Source organism: Oryzias latipes, chromosome 11, assembly GCF_053564925.1.
Source record: "Oryzias latipes strain Hd-rR chromosome 11, Olatipes_Hd-rR_3.1".
Taxonomy (NCBI): Eukaryota; Metazoa; Chordata; class Actinopteri; order Beloniformes; family Adrianichthyidae; genus Oryzias; species Oryzias latipes.
The window spans coordinates 12,790,565-12,803,574 of NC_136247.1; the positions used below are offsets into that span (position 1 = coordinate 12,790,565).

A 13,010-nucleotide genomic window follows, 5' to 3' on the forward strand; every position below is an offset into this window, starting at 1 on the left:
TGTTTATTTCATTTTGGTTTTTTAAACAACAAATATGACGTCACAAATTTTCCGAAGTAAAAAACTTTTTACAAAGACTATTTATGAATCCGCTGAGTTCTGAACATGAAAACTTGGATGTTTAATAAAAAATAAATTTAAATATTTTTTCTGTCACATGAAAAATCGTTCAAATGCAATGAATTGTAGCTTATATTCGCATCGATGCACACTGCGTTTTCGCAGAGACTTCAGGGAAATTTCCAGGTAACTGGATTTTGGAGCTGTAGATTCGGACAGCACTACAAAACGGTGTATGCACTATGTTGTGCACTATGTAGGGACGAAATTCGGACAGAGCGCCCTTTGTGATGAGCAAAAAAAAAGACAGAAAACCAAAAAGGCTCGACTTATTCCTTATAACATCACACAGAGAGGTAAAGTCATATTTTGAGCTCAGTCCTAAATAATTAATTGTTTTTCACATTTGTCTCACTGCCAAATTCCCCTGTTAATTTCAGATTCATTACATCATTATTTTATTATCGCTTTCCTAACTCTATTTACAGAAGACTGCTGCCTTTCTTAACAGGTCTTTCCATTTAAACAACTAAACTGACTAAAGGTGCAACTTAAACAATAAAACTCTAATATTGTTATTTTTTTTTTATTTAGCAAACTCCGACAAGAAGAACCATTTTCCTAAAGGAGGCAGGCAGGGTTTTGGCCCAAAAACAGCAAATGACTGCTGACTGCTTTATCCGTTGACTAAAAGAAAAGAAAAAATGGCGGTAATTGCAGAATTAATCCATAGATTTGACATATAAATAAATAAAAAATGCATCTTGCTTGTGTTTGAAAGTCCTTTTTCATTTATAAATCTAATCATAGCCAGTAAAAAAATTTTTTAGAATGTATTAACTGTGTTTTAAGTGGGAAAAAAATCATGCAGCCAGTAAACAAAACAGACAAACAGAAACAGACAGCGTGCTGAACCACACAGGGTATAACACACCTTTCAGAGTCTAAAATTTGCCTTTCCTCTTATGTGATTACTGTTCTTCCAGTGTTCACAGTACATAGCATTGCATTTATTTGGTGTCATTTCTCACCCCTGCTAGCTGACTGCCAGCGAGCATCAGCTGGGTGTGGTGGTGCTGAGCCTGCTGCTGCTGCTGCTGGTGCTGCTGCTGCTGCTGATGCTGCTGGGAGGGAGGCACGGGAGGAGCGATGCTGTGCGTCATCTCAGATCTCTCTTCACTCTTTCCCTGAGAGAGAAGACAAATATACCTTTACAGAGAGTCATTTTAAGAGTGTATTAATGCCTGGATCATGCTCCATCACTTTCCACACTGACACACTAAGATCTCGGGGGCTGATGTACTCAGCTGCCGTCATCCATCACTGCTTTGATAACTTCCTCCTCGGTGAGGATGTTAAAGAGGATCCGGGAGGAAAATACATGTTCTAATGATGCACAAAACTTGAGGTTTGCCTCCTTTATTCAAAAGAATTGAACTGTTGGGTTGAAGGTGTAAGGTTTGTCTTTCTAATTCACAGAAATAGACTCAGAGGAGGAATATTTTCCTCACAAATCCATGTTGAACTTGCTGCTTATCACCCTCTCCTGGATTGTTTCCTTTCTCCAAAAGGACAAGTCAATTTTTCTGGCTTTTATGGTGTCAGAAAAATCCAGCAGGCGTTGACCTCTGACCCCCCAGCTGTCATTACCTGCAAACATCCCTGTCATTTCTCATCCATCACAGCAGCTCTGAGCTTTGTGTGTCAGTCACTCAGTGTCACCTCATTCACATCCTCTTTTCTTTCTGCTTTTTTCTCTGCGGGCTCCTTTTCTTCGCTGCAGAGCAGGTGAGCACAAAACCGTGTGATATCCTGCCTACAACAGTTTCACTTTGGCAGCAAGCAAAGTGACACAGGACAGATGGAGGGGGAAGAATCAGACATCCATTTATGCCGGATACCGTTTTTATTACATTTGTCGCTGAAACCAGTTACGGACACAATCAAATAAATTCAACATTTTTTAATTCAAGAGTTCATATAATTTTAAAATTAAACAAAGACACCACTAAAGGAACCTTTTTTTTCTCTCAAAAGGATTTAAAAGAAAAAAGATGCAAACATGAAGCCTCCAGATTTTGCTATGAAAGAAACCAAGCAGACTGGGTCCCATTATCACAAAAAAGCAGCAAAGTGAACTTTTACAAGATAGATGGAGACTCAAAACCAAAACTTTACCATCCCTCTGGACACAAGAAGCCCCACCCCTTCCCCTGTACTCATCAGTGGACCTGAAGAAACTACCAGGAGACCCAGAGTTCCTGAAGATTCTCCTGCACCAACATTTCCTAAAACTCACAATTCAGCATTCTAAAACAACCAGCTGCGCCCTCCTTTACACCCATTTCAAAATTGCTGCATTGGCTCCCTGTGTGATTCAGGATTGATATTAAAGTTTGTTTATTGGTTTATAAATGTTTTCATGGTCTTGGACCGTTGTACCTATCTGATATGGTTTTACAGTACAGTACAGTATGAGCACCTTGCAGACCTTAAGGTCCTCTGGTACCGTCATCTTCATTCTTCCTAAAGTTAGAACCAAAACTTAAGGTGAGGCTGTGGAACAGCCTCCCGGACTGTTCATGTTTTTACAGGAAGGCTCAAGACCAACCTTTGTAATCTCAAGATTCAAGATTCTTTTATTTTTCACATACAAAGTTATATTTAGCAAATACAACTAGTAGTGAAATGTAACCCAGGTCCACTCCATGGACAGTGCAAAATACAGAAAAAGTCAAATAAAATAGAAATAATAATCTGGCTTTTAGCTGAAATTTAGAAACATATATTTTTAACATTTAAATAATGTTAACTCTTTATACTTTTTTCATGATCATTTGATTTTGTGACTGTGTCTATATTTCCTTTAAGGTCTACTTATTTCTATTTTATTTGACTTTTTCTGTATTTTACTCATTTTAGAGTAGTTTTAACTCCAGTATTGGTGGATCCTCCACACAATGGTCAGCTATTCTCGTTGTACGGGTCACTGCAGTGGGATATTCCACTTCTGGCTGCTTGCTTTGATTAGGGGGTATCTCATGGTGATGTCCTCTGTGATCATGAATCGGTCCGTCTCTGGGATAGACAGTTCCACAAATCATCACTTCCTCACATCAGCATCAAGCCAGGTTTCCATTCTGGTTTTTTATTTATATTTACACTTTGGGTTTTACTCATGTGTCATTTTATATTTCATTTTGTCGGGTACGAGGGGTCAGGAGGGTTGAGGGCATTCTGTGTTTTATAATTTTATTTTTAAACATCTAAAACCACTTTTTTTAACTGCTGTTTAACAAGTGCTTTATAAATAAAGTTTAACTTTGAATTAAACTGAATTTGAATCCTCATTATTCCATGTTAAACCACTTCATTTATGACAAAACTGTTTTTTTTTAAATCTACAAAAACAATAATTTACCAGTACATAAAAAAATGATACATGGTAATAACATTTATAAAGAGTAAATAAATAGTCATCATGAGGATCCGCATCAAAGACCAACACAGGAAAAAGATACAAGAACTCCAGTTTTTTAGAAAAAAAAATCAAATTTAAGGTGAAAAAACAAAACTAGGCTGCTGCTGGGTTATCACCAACACATGACTGATTGGTTTAGTTCAAAATATTTCTGTTTACCAGCCATGTGGCCTTTTGGTAAAGTGTACACCCCAAGACTGAAAGGTTGTGAGTTCAAATCTATGGACATACGTAGAAAATGGGACCCAAAGCCTCCCTGCTTGACACTCAGGGGTTAGAGGGGTGGGGGCGGGGCGGGGTGGTGGTGGGGTGTTAAATGGTTCCCAAACTGTGTCTCCAGCTCACCGCTCCCAAAGGGCATGGGTCAAATGGGGAGAACACATTTCACACACCCTGATGTGTGACAGTTACTAGAACTTTCACTTGGTTAGTAAGCAGTACTTTAACTGCCATGTGTTTTGACTGTAGCTCACCTTGGTGCCAGTTGAGGGCGAGAGGCTGTAGGGGCTGGATTTTATCGTCTGAACCTAAAAATTTAAATAATTTCAAATTAGAACTTGTTAAAATCTTCAAAAGTCAGACAAAAAACAAAATGTTTTTCTTGCATGAAAGCCTTAAGGAGCATCAGCATAATTTATTTAAAGATTTAACTTGACTTTAATAACAAACAGGGAAATGCCAACCTGCTCATCAGGGCTGTTTCTGTCAGAGTCTGAGGAAAAATACACAGAATAACAAAATCCTGTATTCATGCATATTCTCATGAATGAACTCCTTAATGTCTCAGTGAAATATCTAGTGGGTTGATATGTGGTTGTACCTGAACTATCCCCTGGGTAGTCCACTCCAGGCTTCTCCTCCCCTGATGCTTTGGCCATCTTGATATCTGTAGGAAACACAAGCAGATGCACATCAGTGGAGTGCAGGAAATACAACAAAAAAAAAGCCCAGACAGTAAAGGATGTGCTTTAGCACAAATAAATTAAACTAAATGCAAATAAGTAGAAACTTATGTGAAATAACATGAAACTAAATCTCCTGGGGGTCATTTTTTAGAAAAAGATTACGTAAATCAAACAAAATCTTAATTTAAGAGCTACATCAGCGTGACAAACATACCACAAAGACAACAATTATTTCAAAAAATGAAAATATGGAATAATCAGAAACTTGATTCAGATGTGCTGGTTGCTTCTTGTAGCATGTGGATGCAAAAATGTCACAGAAGAATGAAAAAGGGTCCAGCAGAAAGCTCAAATGGAAAATAGAGTTTATGTATGAGTCATCTGGATTGAGATGAACAAAGTAAAGAAAAGCTTATTTACACACTATTTGGTTCCTATTTTTAAAATGCAAATACTCTAATTATCTGAAAAAACCCAGACTGTAATGAGGATGGGCAGTGCAACCTGGCAACCGAAGGGTTTTCTAAATTTTTTGATATTTTGTCATCAAAATTATCAAAACTCTGTTCTTTCATGAGTAAAACTACAGATTTCTTTTTTTTTTAAAAACTGATTCTCTATTAAAATGGATTTATACTCATTTTAGTCCTCAGTAGTCTCTGAACTCACGGGTGTGTTTGCCAATCACATTGGTTGTTTACAATGACGAAAGAATGAGACCGACCCCATCTGTATAGTTTTTCTTCAAAGTTTAATGTTAAGGTTAAAAAGGTTTTGAGCTTGAAAATATTTGTTTTAAAACACATATAACAAGAGCTATGACACATATTTGTGATGCTTAGAATAAATCTTTGAAACATTGTATATTGTTTAGTGGAGCTTTGCCTGATTTAATACATTTTTACAAACTTCTTTTGCATTTTATTTTGGATTTATACATTTTAATATTGTCTCTACACATTTGACCATTGTTATATAGCATAAAAATACAGTTTGATTTCAATTTTTGCAGGAAAAAAAATAACATATTACTAATCAGAATAGAGTGGACAGTTTCAAGTTCATTATGAAATGAATGTGTAATATAATGTAATATAATTAGAGAAATCTGGAGTTGCACAAAAGCTGATTTAAAGATAAATTAAAAGAGCAAATTGCTAAGAAGTAGAAAAAGCTCAAAAAAGCCCTGTACTACAATGGGTTAAATATGAAACCATAAGAATTAAAAATTGTTTTTTGTTTGCACTGCTTCTTATAAACCTGAAATTCTGCTTTAGTCTTTGGGCTCCAACTGTAATGACCCCAAAGGTAGAGGAAGAATGAGGAATGGGAGATAAGTTCCAAACCGTCCAGGCTGTTTCCCCTGCTTGCCTCTGGGACTGCAACAGTAATTGGTCCAGGAAGAACCGCACTGCAGGAACTGCTTACCTGAGCACATTAGTCAGTACCACCATCTCCAGTAAACTCCTCTCTGTCCACACACAAACACACACACACACACTTCCCCCTAAACTTCGGTCCAAGAATTTTTCCTTACAACTTTTCCAATAAATTGCTAATCTATGTTGTGACGCCGGCTCAACTAGAGAGGACAAAGTTCAGCGATGACACAGTGAGAGGGAGCCTAATATTTGAGGCTGTGTGATTTATTGCACACTCACCGCATGCTTCGCGTCTTATAGAAAAGCAGACGAGTGAAAATAATCAAAGGAGAGCTCATAAAACCACAGTTGACGTCTTCTGTCCTGCTGCTTGTTTGTGGCAGAAATGTCCTGCAGACCCCCCGCTTTCTGACAACCCGATGTGCTCATACCAAAAGATGATGGAATAAAGACCATGTTTGAGCAGGAAAATGTAAACAAAAGAAAAGAGTTTCTTGGAAATGCTATATAAAGCCTGCGCAAGTGTGGTGTGTACATGCGGTAATCTCATCATGGGGGTCAAAGTGAGGTTCAAGGTGTGGCGAGGGAAGATAGAGAGGGGGTGGGGGATGGATGGAGAGATGCCACAGATACTGTAGAACAAAATGAAATGGATGAAAAAAATATAAAAACAAAAATTTAAGACAGAAGCACAAGATATTTGATGATATTGCTTTTTTCAATATTTTTGGATATGATATAGTTTATGAAAATTAACCGCAGTCTAAATATCAATATTATGCATAAAAATTCATCAGAGCTGAAAATTCTTCCGCAAACCAAAATTGATTTCAGTTCAATTTAGTGATTTTTGTCTGTCACCTGAGTTTGCAGTTGCAAAAAGGAACCAGAGGGTGGCAGCACTCTCCTAGATACAATCAGTAGGAGTGTTTATTTTTGTGTCTTTGAGCAGCCCACAATCAAATGCTTTTTTTCTATTCAGTGAAATCAAAACTATTTAAAATCATTAGCCGGTTCCACGTTTATTGATGTCTTCTTCAATAATATAGTTTTAAAAATCAAAAACAGGATCACAGCAAAATAGACAAACTTGTAGCTTGTAATGAGGCGTTATCTGTGCGAAATATTCCAAATTGTCTCATTAAAATCCTATCATTCCACAGATGGATGTGGTATATTCACTGATGCTATTAATACACAAGGTGCTGATCAACATCGTCACAGTTAGGTCCTCAAAAAACCAAATCAATCCTCCAGCAGCACCAAACACAAAATGGTGAAAGTGTTTTAGTTAAACTGTATTAAAAAGACCTTTATTATGAAAAGCTCGTTCATCTTCTCAGCATGCGAAGGGAGAGACCCAATAAAAACATGTTACCATCCTCCCCCTCCATCTCTCCTTCGTATAATGCCTGAACTGCCCCTAACCCCCTCTGGCCATGGAGCCTTTTAAAGCCCACCTCCTCCACTCATGCAGCCGTGTGGGCAAAACACGACCACCGTCCACCTCCACCTCAGATGCTTTCCATCTCTGTGAGGTCATTTCCATTGTAGTTACCAGAAGTTGTAGTATATTTCTGAGAAATTGGATGCAAACACTCCTCCACCTTCAACATAGACGCTCAGCTCCCTCCATAAGAGGCCACGAGAGGCCGCTGGGCAGATGATGCGTCTGTCCTACAGCACGGACAGGGCCAGCGGGGTGGTGTGAAGCAGCAAAGAAAAGGACGGAGGAGGTGGTGGTGGTGGTGTACAGGGTCACTGTCAGCGAATTACAAAAAGTGGAGTAAGTGAGAAACAAGAGGGAATACTCCAAAATTCTCCCCACCCTTCCCATTCCCGCACTCTCCCTCCTTTTGCCTGCCCACCCACCCCGCCTCGGTCATGCCTGTCGGGGGCCGGTGACAGACGGCGCGTGGGTTTGTGCGCGTGTTTGAGTAGGGTGGGGTGGGGTGGTGCTGTTTGGCGTGTGGATGTCAAAGGTCAGACACATGGTCTCTGCCGCCTCGTGCTGCACACTTAAAGCTCACACACGCAAGCTGCCTGTGTTTTCCACCTGCCTCCCCCCAGGCCCCACAAAGAAGCAAACGAATGCACCCCAGCACAGAGGAGCCGAGGAGCCAATCGCAGAAACCGCACAGCTTCACATGTCGCCAAAATGAGCTTTTAATAGGATATTTTTGCTGGGAACTCCATTTGCTCATGCTTTAATTTTCCTAATTAAACTAATAAATAGATAAAAATAAAGTAACAAACATGCCATCAATGTCTCGAGGGAAAATACATTGTTAAATGTGACATTTGATCAAAAGGACACAAACTTATCTAATAAGAAAAGCTAACATTTCTTTTAACAAAACATTTAATTTACTCTTTTTATTGTCCATTATTTCATTATAAAGCTGTGAAAACTACAAAAATGTGTTTTAAAACTGTCTTGCATTTCCATAAAAACATCAATATTAAGCAGTTTCTAACATCAAAACCTTTAAATAAATTGTTTTTATTAAATTTGATATTTTACATTTCTTTTTCCTTTCTTCTTTTCTCATTCAGACTCCTCCACAGTGACCTGACTTCCACAATTTTCTGAGAAAAAGAAAAGAAAACCTTAATTCCAGTCGATCACAAAAAAGACTAAACTGCCTGAAGAATTTCAAAACGCGACCTTCCTGTAAAACGTTGTAAACAACTTCATCAACATTTTTAAATCTTCATCAGATTCTTTTCCATTCCTCTTAAGACGTTATTTGAACGTTTAGTTTTATAGAATAAAACACAAATTATTTTATCTCACTTCGGTAAGAACCTCCAGAAATGCAGCTGTGGTTGAACAGCATGTCAGTTTTTTCAGTGTAAAAACGACTCCCCTTCTGTCCTCCGTCAGCTTCCCTCTGTGACATGAAACACACTGAGCTTTTAGCCGTCTTATCGTCAAAACTTTTGTGGCTTCTCGTTCTCGTTTGTTTTTCATCAATGAAGAAGCGGAATTGCTTCCTTCAGTTGTGCGCGCAGACCATTAATGCTTTCTGACCTCGCTTTTTCAATAACAGCTGCTGCTTTGCTGCAGATTTATAGATGATGTTGACCTGAGGACTGATTATGTTTATGCCACGCATCCTATTACGGAAAACAACGCTGAGGGTTGATTTATGTCACTTTGAAACTTCACATCTGCTTTTATGTTTTGTGTTAAAGTATGTATAGATGACGGCACTATATTCAACACGTCTGAGAAAGGCAGAAATGACTTATTTTAATGGTCTTCACACAGCTGAAAACAAAGACGAGCTCAGAGGATGTGGACACGCCAACTATTGTTGCCTTTAATGAGAGAACATTCTGCTTTATGTTGGCACTGCAGCCTCTGAACTGACTCCCAGGAACTAGATTCAGACTGAAAAAAACATACATCTAAATCAAAACTATATACATTTTATTGTACTTTCAAAGCCTTCAAAGACTATGAGCTTCAGCGCTTTGATTTACAACAAGATTAGACACAAAAAAAGAAAGTTTCCAGCTATAAATTGAACTAATAAACTAATAAATGTGCTGCAGAAAAACCTAGAAAAAAATGTGAAAGCAGATGTGGAAAGGCTGAATTTGATGTTTCCTATGAGGATGATTAAGTATCGGAGCTTAGACTCCATAAACTTGCTTGCTATGTCAAAGGAGTGAGGCTGCAGAAGTGGCAGCGGGTGTTCTGCTTCTGTGCGGTTCTGTTGGTATGATCGCGGCAACCATAAGCAGCCATTGGGAACAGTTACACGCATGCACATGAAAGGAGACACACAAGGAGTCGGGACAGAAAATAAAACGTGTGACCTTTAGTCCATTCTCTTTTTTATGGTGACAAACGTCGACTTCTCAAGATAAAATTTGAGAAGCAAGTTGTTCGGAGCGGTGCCCTGGTGTGAGTTGATTAGGTAAAATTCAAAAATAAAAACAACTTTTTTTTGATGACACAAAGACTGTAATCTACAGGAGCAGTTGAATGTCTTTCAGTTTCTTCATGGGAGGCTGTAAACCAAATTAAAGGGATTTTCTTCGCTTCTCTTCTTGAACACATTTTCTGCAGCCATGACAGCATTTTGTCTTATTTAAAGCAATTTCTGGGATGTTGTTTTTCCACAAGCCTGCCTCCCAGTATTCCCACTTGCCTGTCTTGCTGCTGGTCTTCGTCTGTCTCAGTATGGTGTTACTTTGACAGATTAGCTGCCATTAAGCCTCCGTGTCCAGTGGAACCAGATTATTTCTGTCTCAGAGTAACATTTGTATCATTAAAACTACAGTTTTTCACCCCCCCCCCCCCCACATGCGTCTTTGTGTTGTAATCTCTTCTTCACTCTCCATCCCCTCTACATCTCTGTCTGCCACCCCCTTCCTCCTCCACTCCTCCAGCAGTGGTCAGCCACAGCGGTCAGGGCACCGCTGGACAGCGCTCTGCTAACACAGGACACACAGCTTGGTTGCCAGGCAACAGCAAGAAAGATCACTGTGCATGTGTGTGTGTGTCTTCATCTGTTGTGTATGTGAGCTCCTGCTCACATGTTTGGTGTGTACCTGTGAGAGTGTTAATCATTAAGAATAAACATGTTTCCCTGCCTGTAGCTGAGATGTCAGTGTGAGGCAAACAAAGCGCTGCATGCTAATGCCTCACCTGAGCTCTGTGGATCACAGGCGTTTTCAGGTGCTCTTCACCATCTGACCACAGGAAAGTGAAGAAATTAAAACCCAAACTCTAATCAAAGTGACATGCTGGATGATGTCAAAAATCTACTTTTGTCTGCAAGAGGAAAACTATTTCCAGCTTCTTTCTGCCTTCCATTTCCCTTTAAATAAGCTCCATACATGCAGGATCTGTCTGAATAACACATCCCCCAAAAAAATTCAATTTCAAGACACCCACTCAGAATCTACTGACCCCCCCCCCCTGTCAGATAATGTTCTTTTTGAGGACTTTTGTATACATAAATATCGACCTCTTACAACTCCTCTGCATGCACTTATCTCTGGCTGCGTACGGAGGAAGCTGCGCTCTACCTGCGAGTGAACGCTACATGCAGGAGAGGATTTGTTTGCGAGTCATGTGGGTGTTTTCTTTGAGTTTATGCACAACCGGAGAAGGTACCGCATCCGTGTGATACTGCGTATGGCGCATGTGTGTTCATGGAAGCGTGCAACAGTGCGAGAGCTTTCCGAATATGTCTCTGGAGTGTTTATTATATCCGATACAGTACCTCTTTCTCGCACCACATATTTCTGTGCCGATCGATTCTTCTGACTCCCGACAAGACAATAATCGCACCACCCTCCCTCTCTCCTTCTCTCCACCATTATTACTGCCCTCCCCAAGGGGAACAACGCAGGGATGGAGGGATGAAAACAGAGAAATAAGAGGATGGAGGGCAAAGGGAGGAGGAAATGACCACCACATGCTACTTCCCTACCCACAATCCTTATGTTGCAAAGATGGAGGTGCAAAAAAAGTGAGAAGGGGAGGGATGCTGGAAAGAAATGAGCAAGAGGGATTGAGCCGACAAGCGGACGCTGTGAATTCTGTGAAATTTGGGGATAATGGTGGAGGCAAGGAGACATGACAGAGATGGTTTCAAAGACAGAAAACAAGGGGAGGAGAAGGGGAGAAAACGGCAGGGGTGATGGAGAGAACAGAGGCGGTAATGGTGATGGGACAGTGTGGAAGACACATGAGGAGAGGGTGCAAAACAATGAGAAAAGAAGATCAAAAAAATAATACGATAAACAGATAACAAATAAACCGAATCTGGGAATCGTGGCTGAGAGTGGGAAAATAATGAGGCCTCCTGGAAAAGGAGGAGGGAGGATGGAGAGAGCTGGATGGAGGGAAGGAAGAGGGCAGAGCTGGGAGACAAATTAACAAACATAAAACAGTAAAGGAAGATCATACAAGCAGGAAAATAAATGAGAAATGGAGCACAATTAGGAAAAACGAGTAAATGGTCCTGTTTGGGTGCGTTGATAGGGAGGGGGAGGGGGGCAGCAGCATGACCGAGGATCCTCGCAGGAAATAGCAGGAAGGAGAAAATGGTGACAATTGGACTAACAAAGACACACAGCCTTGCCTTGATGGTCTGTGTGTGAGTGATTGGATGAGAAAGGAGGGGGGCCGATTGTGAGCAACAGAGTAAATGACGAAATGAAACGACAGGGTGGACAGAAAGATGACCAAAAAATGAGATGAGCTGCGAAAAAGAGGAGAATGAAAGGCCTCGCTAAAGACCTGCGACTGCCGCTTCAAGGGTGCTTACAAAAGGAACGGACTAAAGGACCAAATCTTCCTCATAATCCCCACAAAAGTCAAAAAAGGATGAAAAAACAAAGACTTTTTTATTTGGTTTAGCCTTCATTAAGCAGTCGTGATGCTTTAAACTTGTAAAGCTTTAGGGATGACTCAAAAGACAGGAAAAACAATACAAGGAAAAGGCACTAAAATGTCCCTTCATTAGCCTGAAACAGTCAAACTCCTGCAGATTGAGTGCCGCCATCTCTCAACGACGGCTCAGAAGATCCCATAAGTCCAAGGACGGCGGCGTTTTCCCTTCCAGAGCATCGTATTATCCTTCTATCTGGAGTTATGAGGCTGTCATGTGACCTGCAGGGATATTTATGTTCAGACTAATTGGATTCAGGCTGAAAATCCAACGACTGAGTCAGAAAAAATAAAGTCAGTAAACCTGCAGAAACCTTTCATAGCTGGTTTTGTCAGTACGATGACGAGTTCACGGTTTTAACCTGATTATGATCTCATTTCTGTGCATGAGTGTGAGACAACGTCGGCTCTGGCAGCTCGCTCTACAAGTGCAAACAAAATGGCAAATGAACGCCAGGATCCGCTGAGTCGATCCCACTGTCCTGCCTTTCAGCCGCGGACGTCCGCTGATCTATGGTGCGTGCTGTGAGCCATTAGACGGCCGGGTTTACAGGGTTATCGATTGGACCCAACTTAAATTGGCTCCCAATTAAACAGAGCACTTATTTGACCTCTTTACCCCTTCCTGTCCTTACCTTTCCTGTCCCCTTAAATACCCCCCTCGCCTTCATCCCCTCTTTTTTTCCCTCGCACTGAGCCTCTCTCCATCAACACATCCATCTCTCGCTCAGCGTAATACCTCCCCTCCCTTCCCCCCCTCATCTGTG

General features: G+C 40.4%; 1 protein-coding gene across 5 annotated transcripts in view; it reads right to left on the bottom strand.

The window, feature by feature from the left end:
* pou2f2a (POU class 2 homeobox 2a) overlaps positions 1 to 13,010 on the bottom strand; it is a 74,558-nt gene that overhangs the window by 14,865 nt on the left and 46,683 nt on the right. For all 5 annotated transcript variants that reach the window (XM_078955342.1, XM_078955340.1, XM_078955343.1 and 2 more), the window contains 4 exons: positions 4,362 to 4,427; positions 4,225 to 4,253; positions 4,015 to 4,068; positions 1,092 to 1,247 (listed from right to left, as the gene is read on the bottom strand). In XM_078955342.1, coding sequence (XP_078811468.1) covers positions 1,092 to 1,247; positions 4,015 to 4,068; positions 4,225 to 4,253; positions 4,362 to 4,419 — 297 coding nt within the window. In that variant the 5' untranslated portion in view covers positions 4,420 to 4,427. The remainder of the gene's footprint in view (positions 1 to 1,091; positions 1,248 to 4,014; positions 4,069 to 4,224; positions 4,254 to 4,361; positions 4,428 to 13,010) is intronic.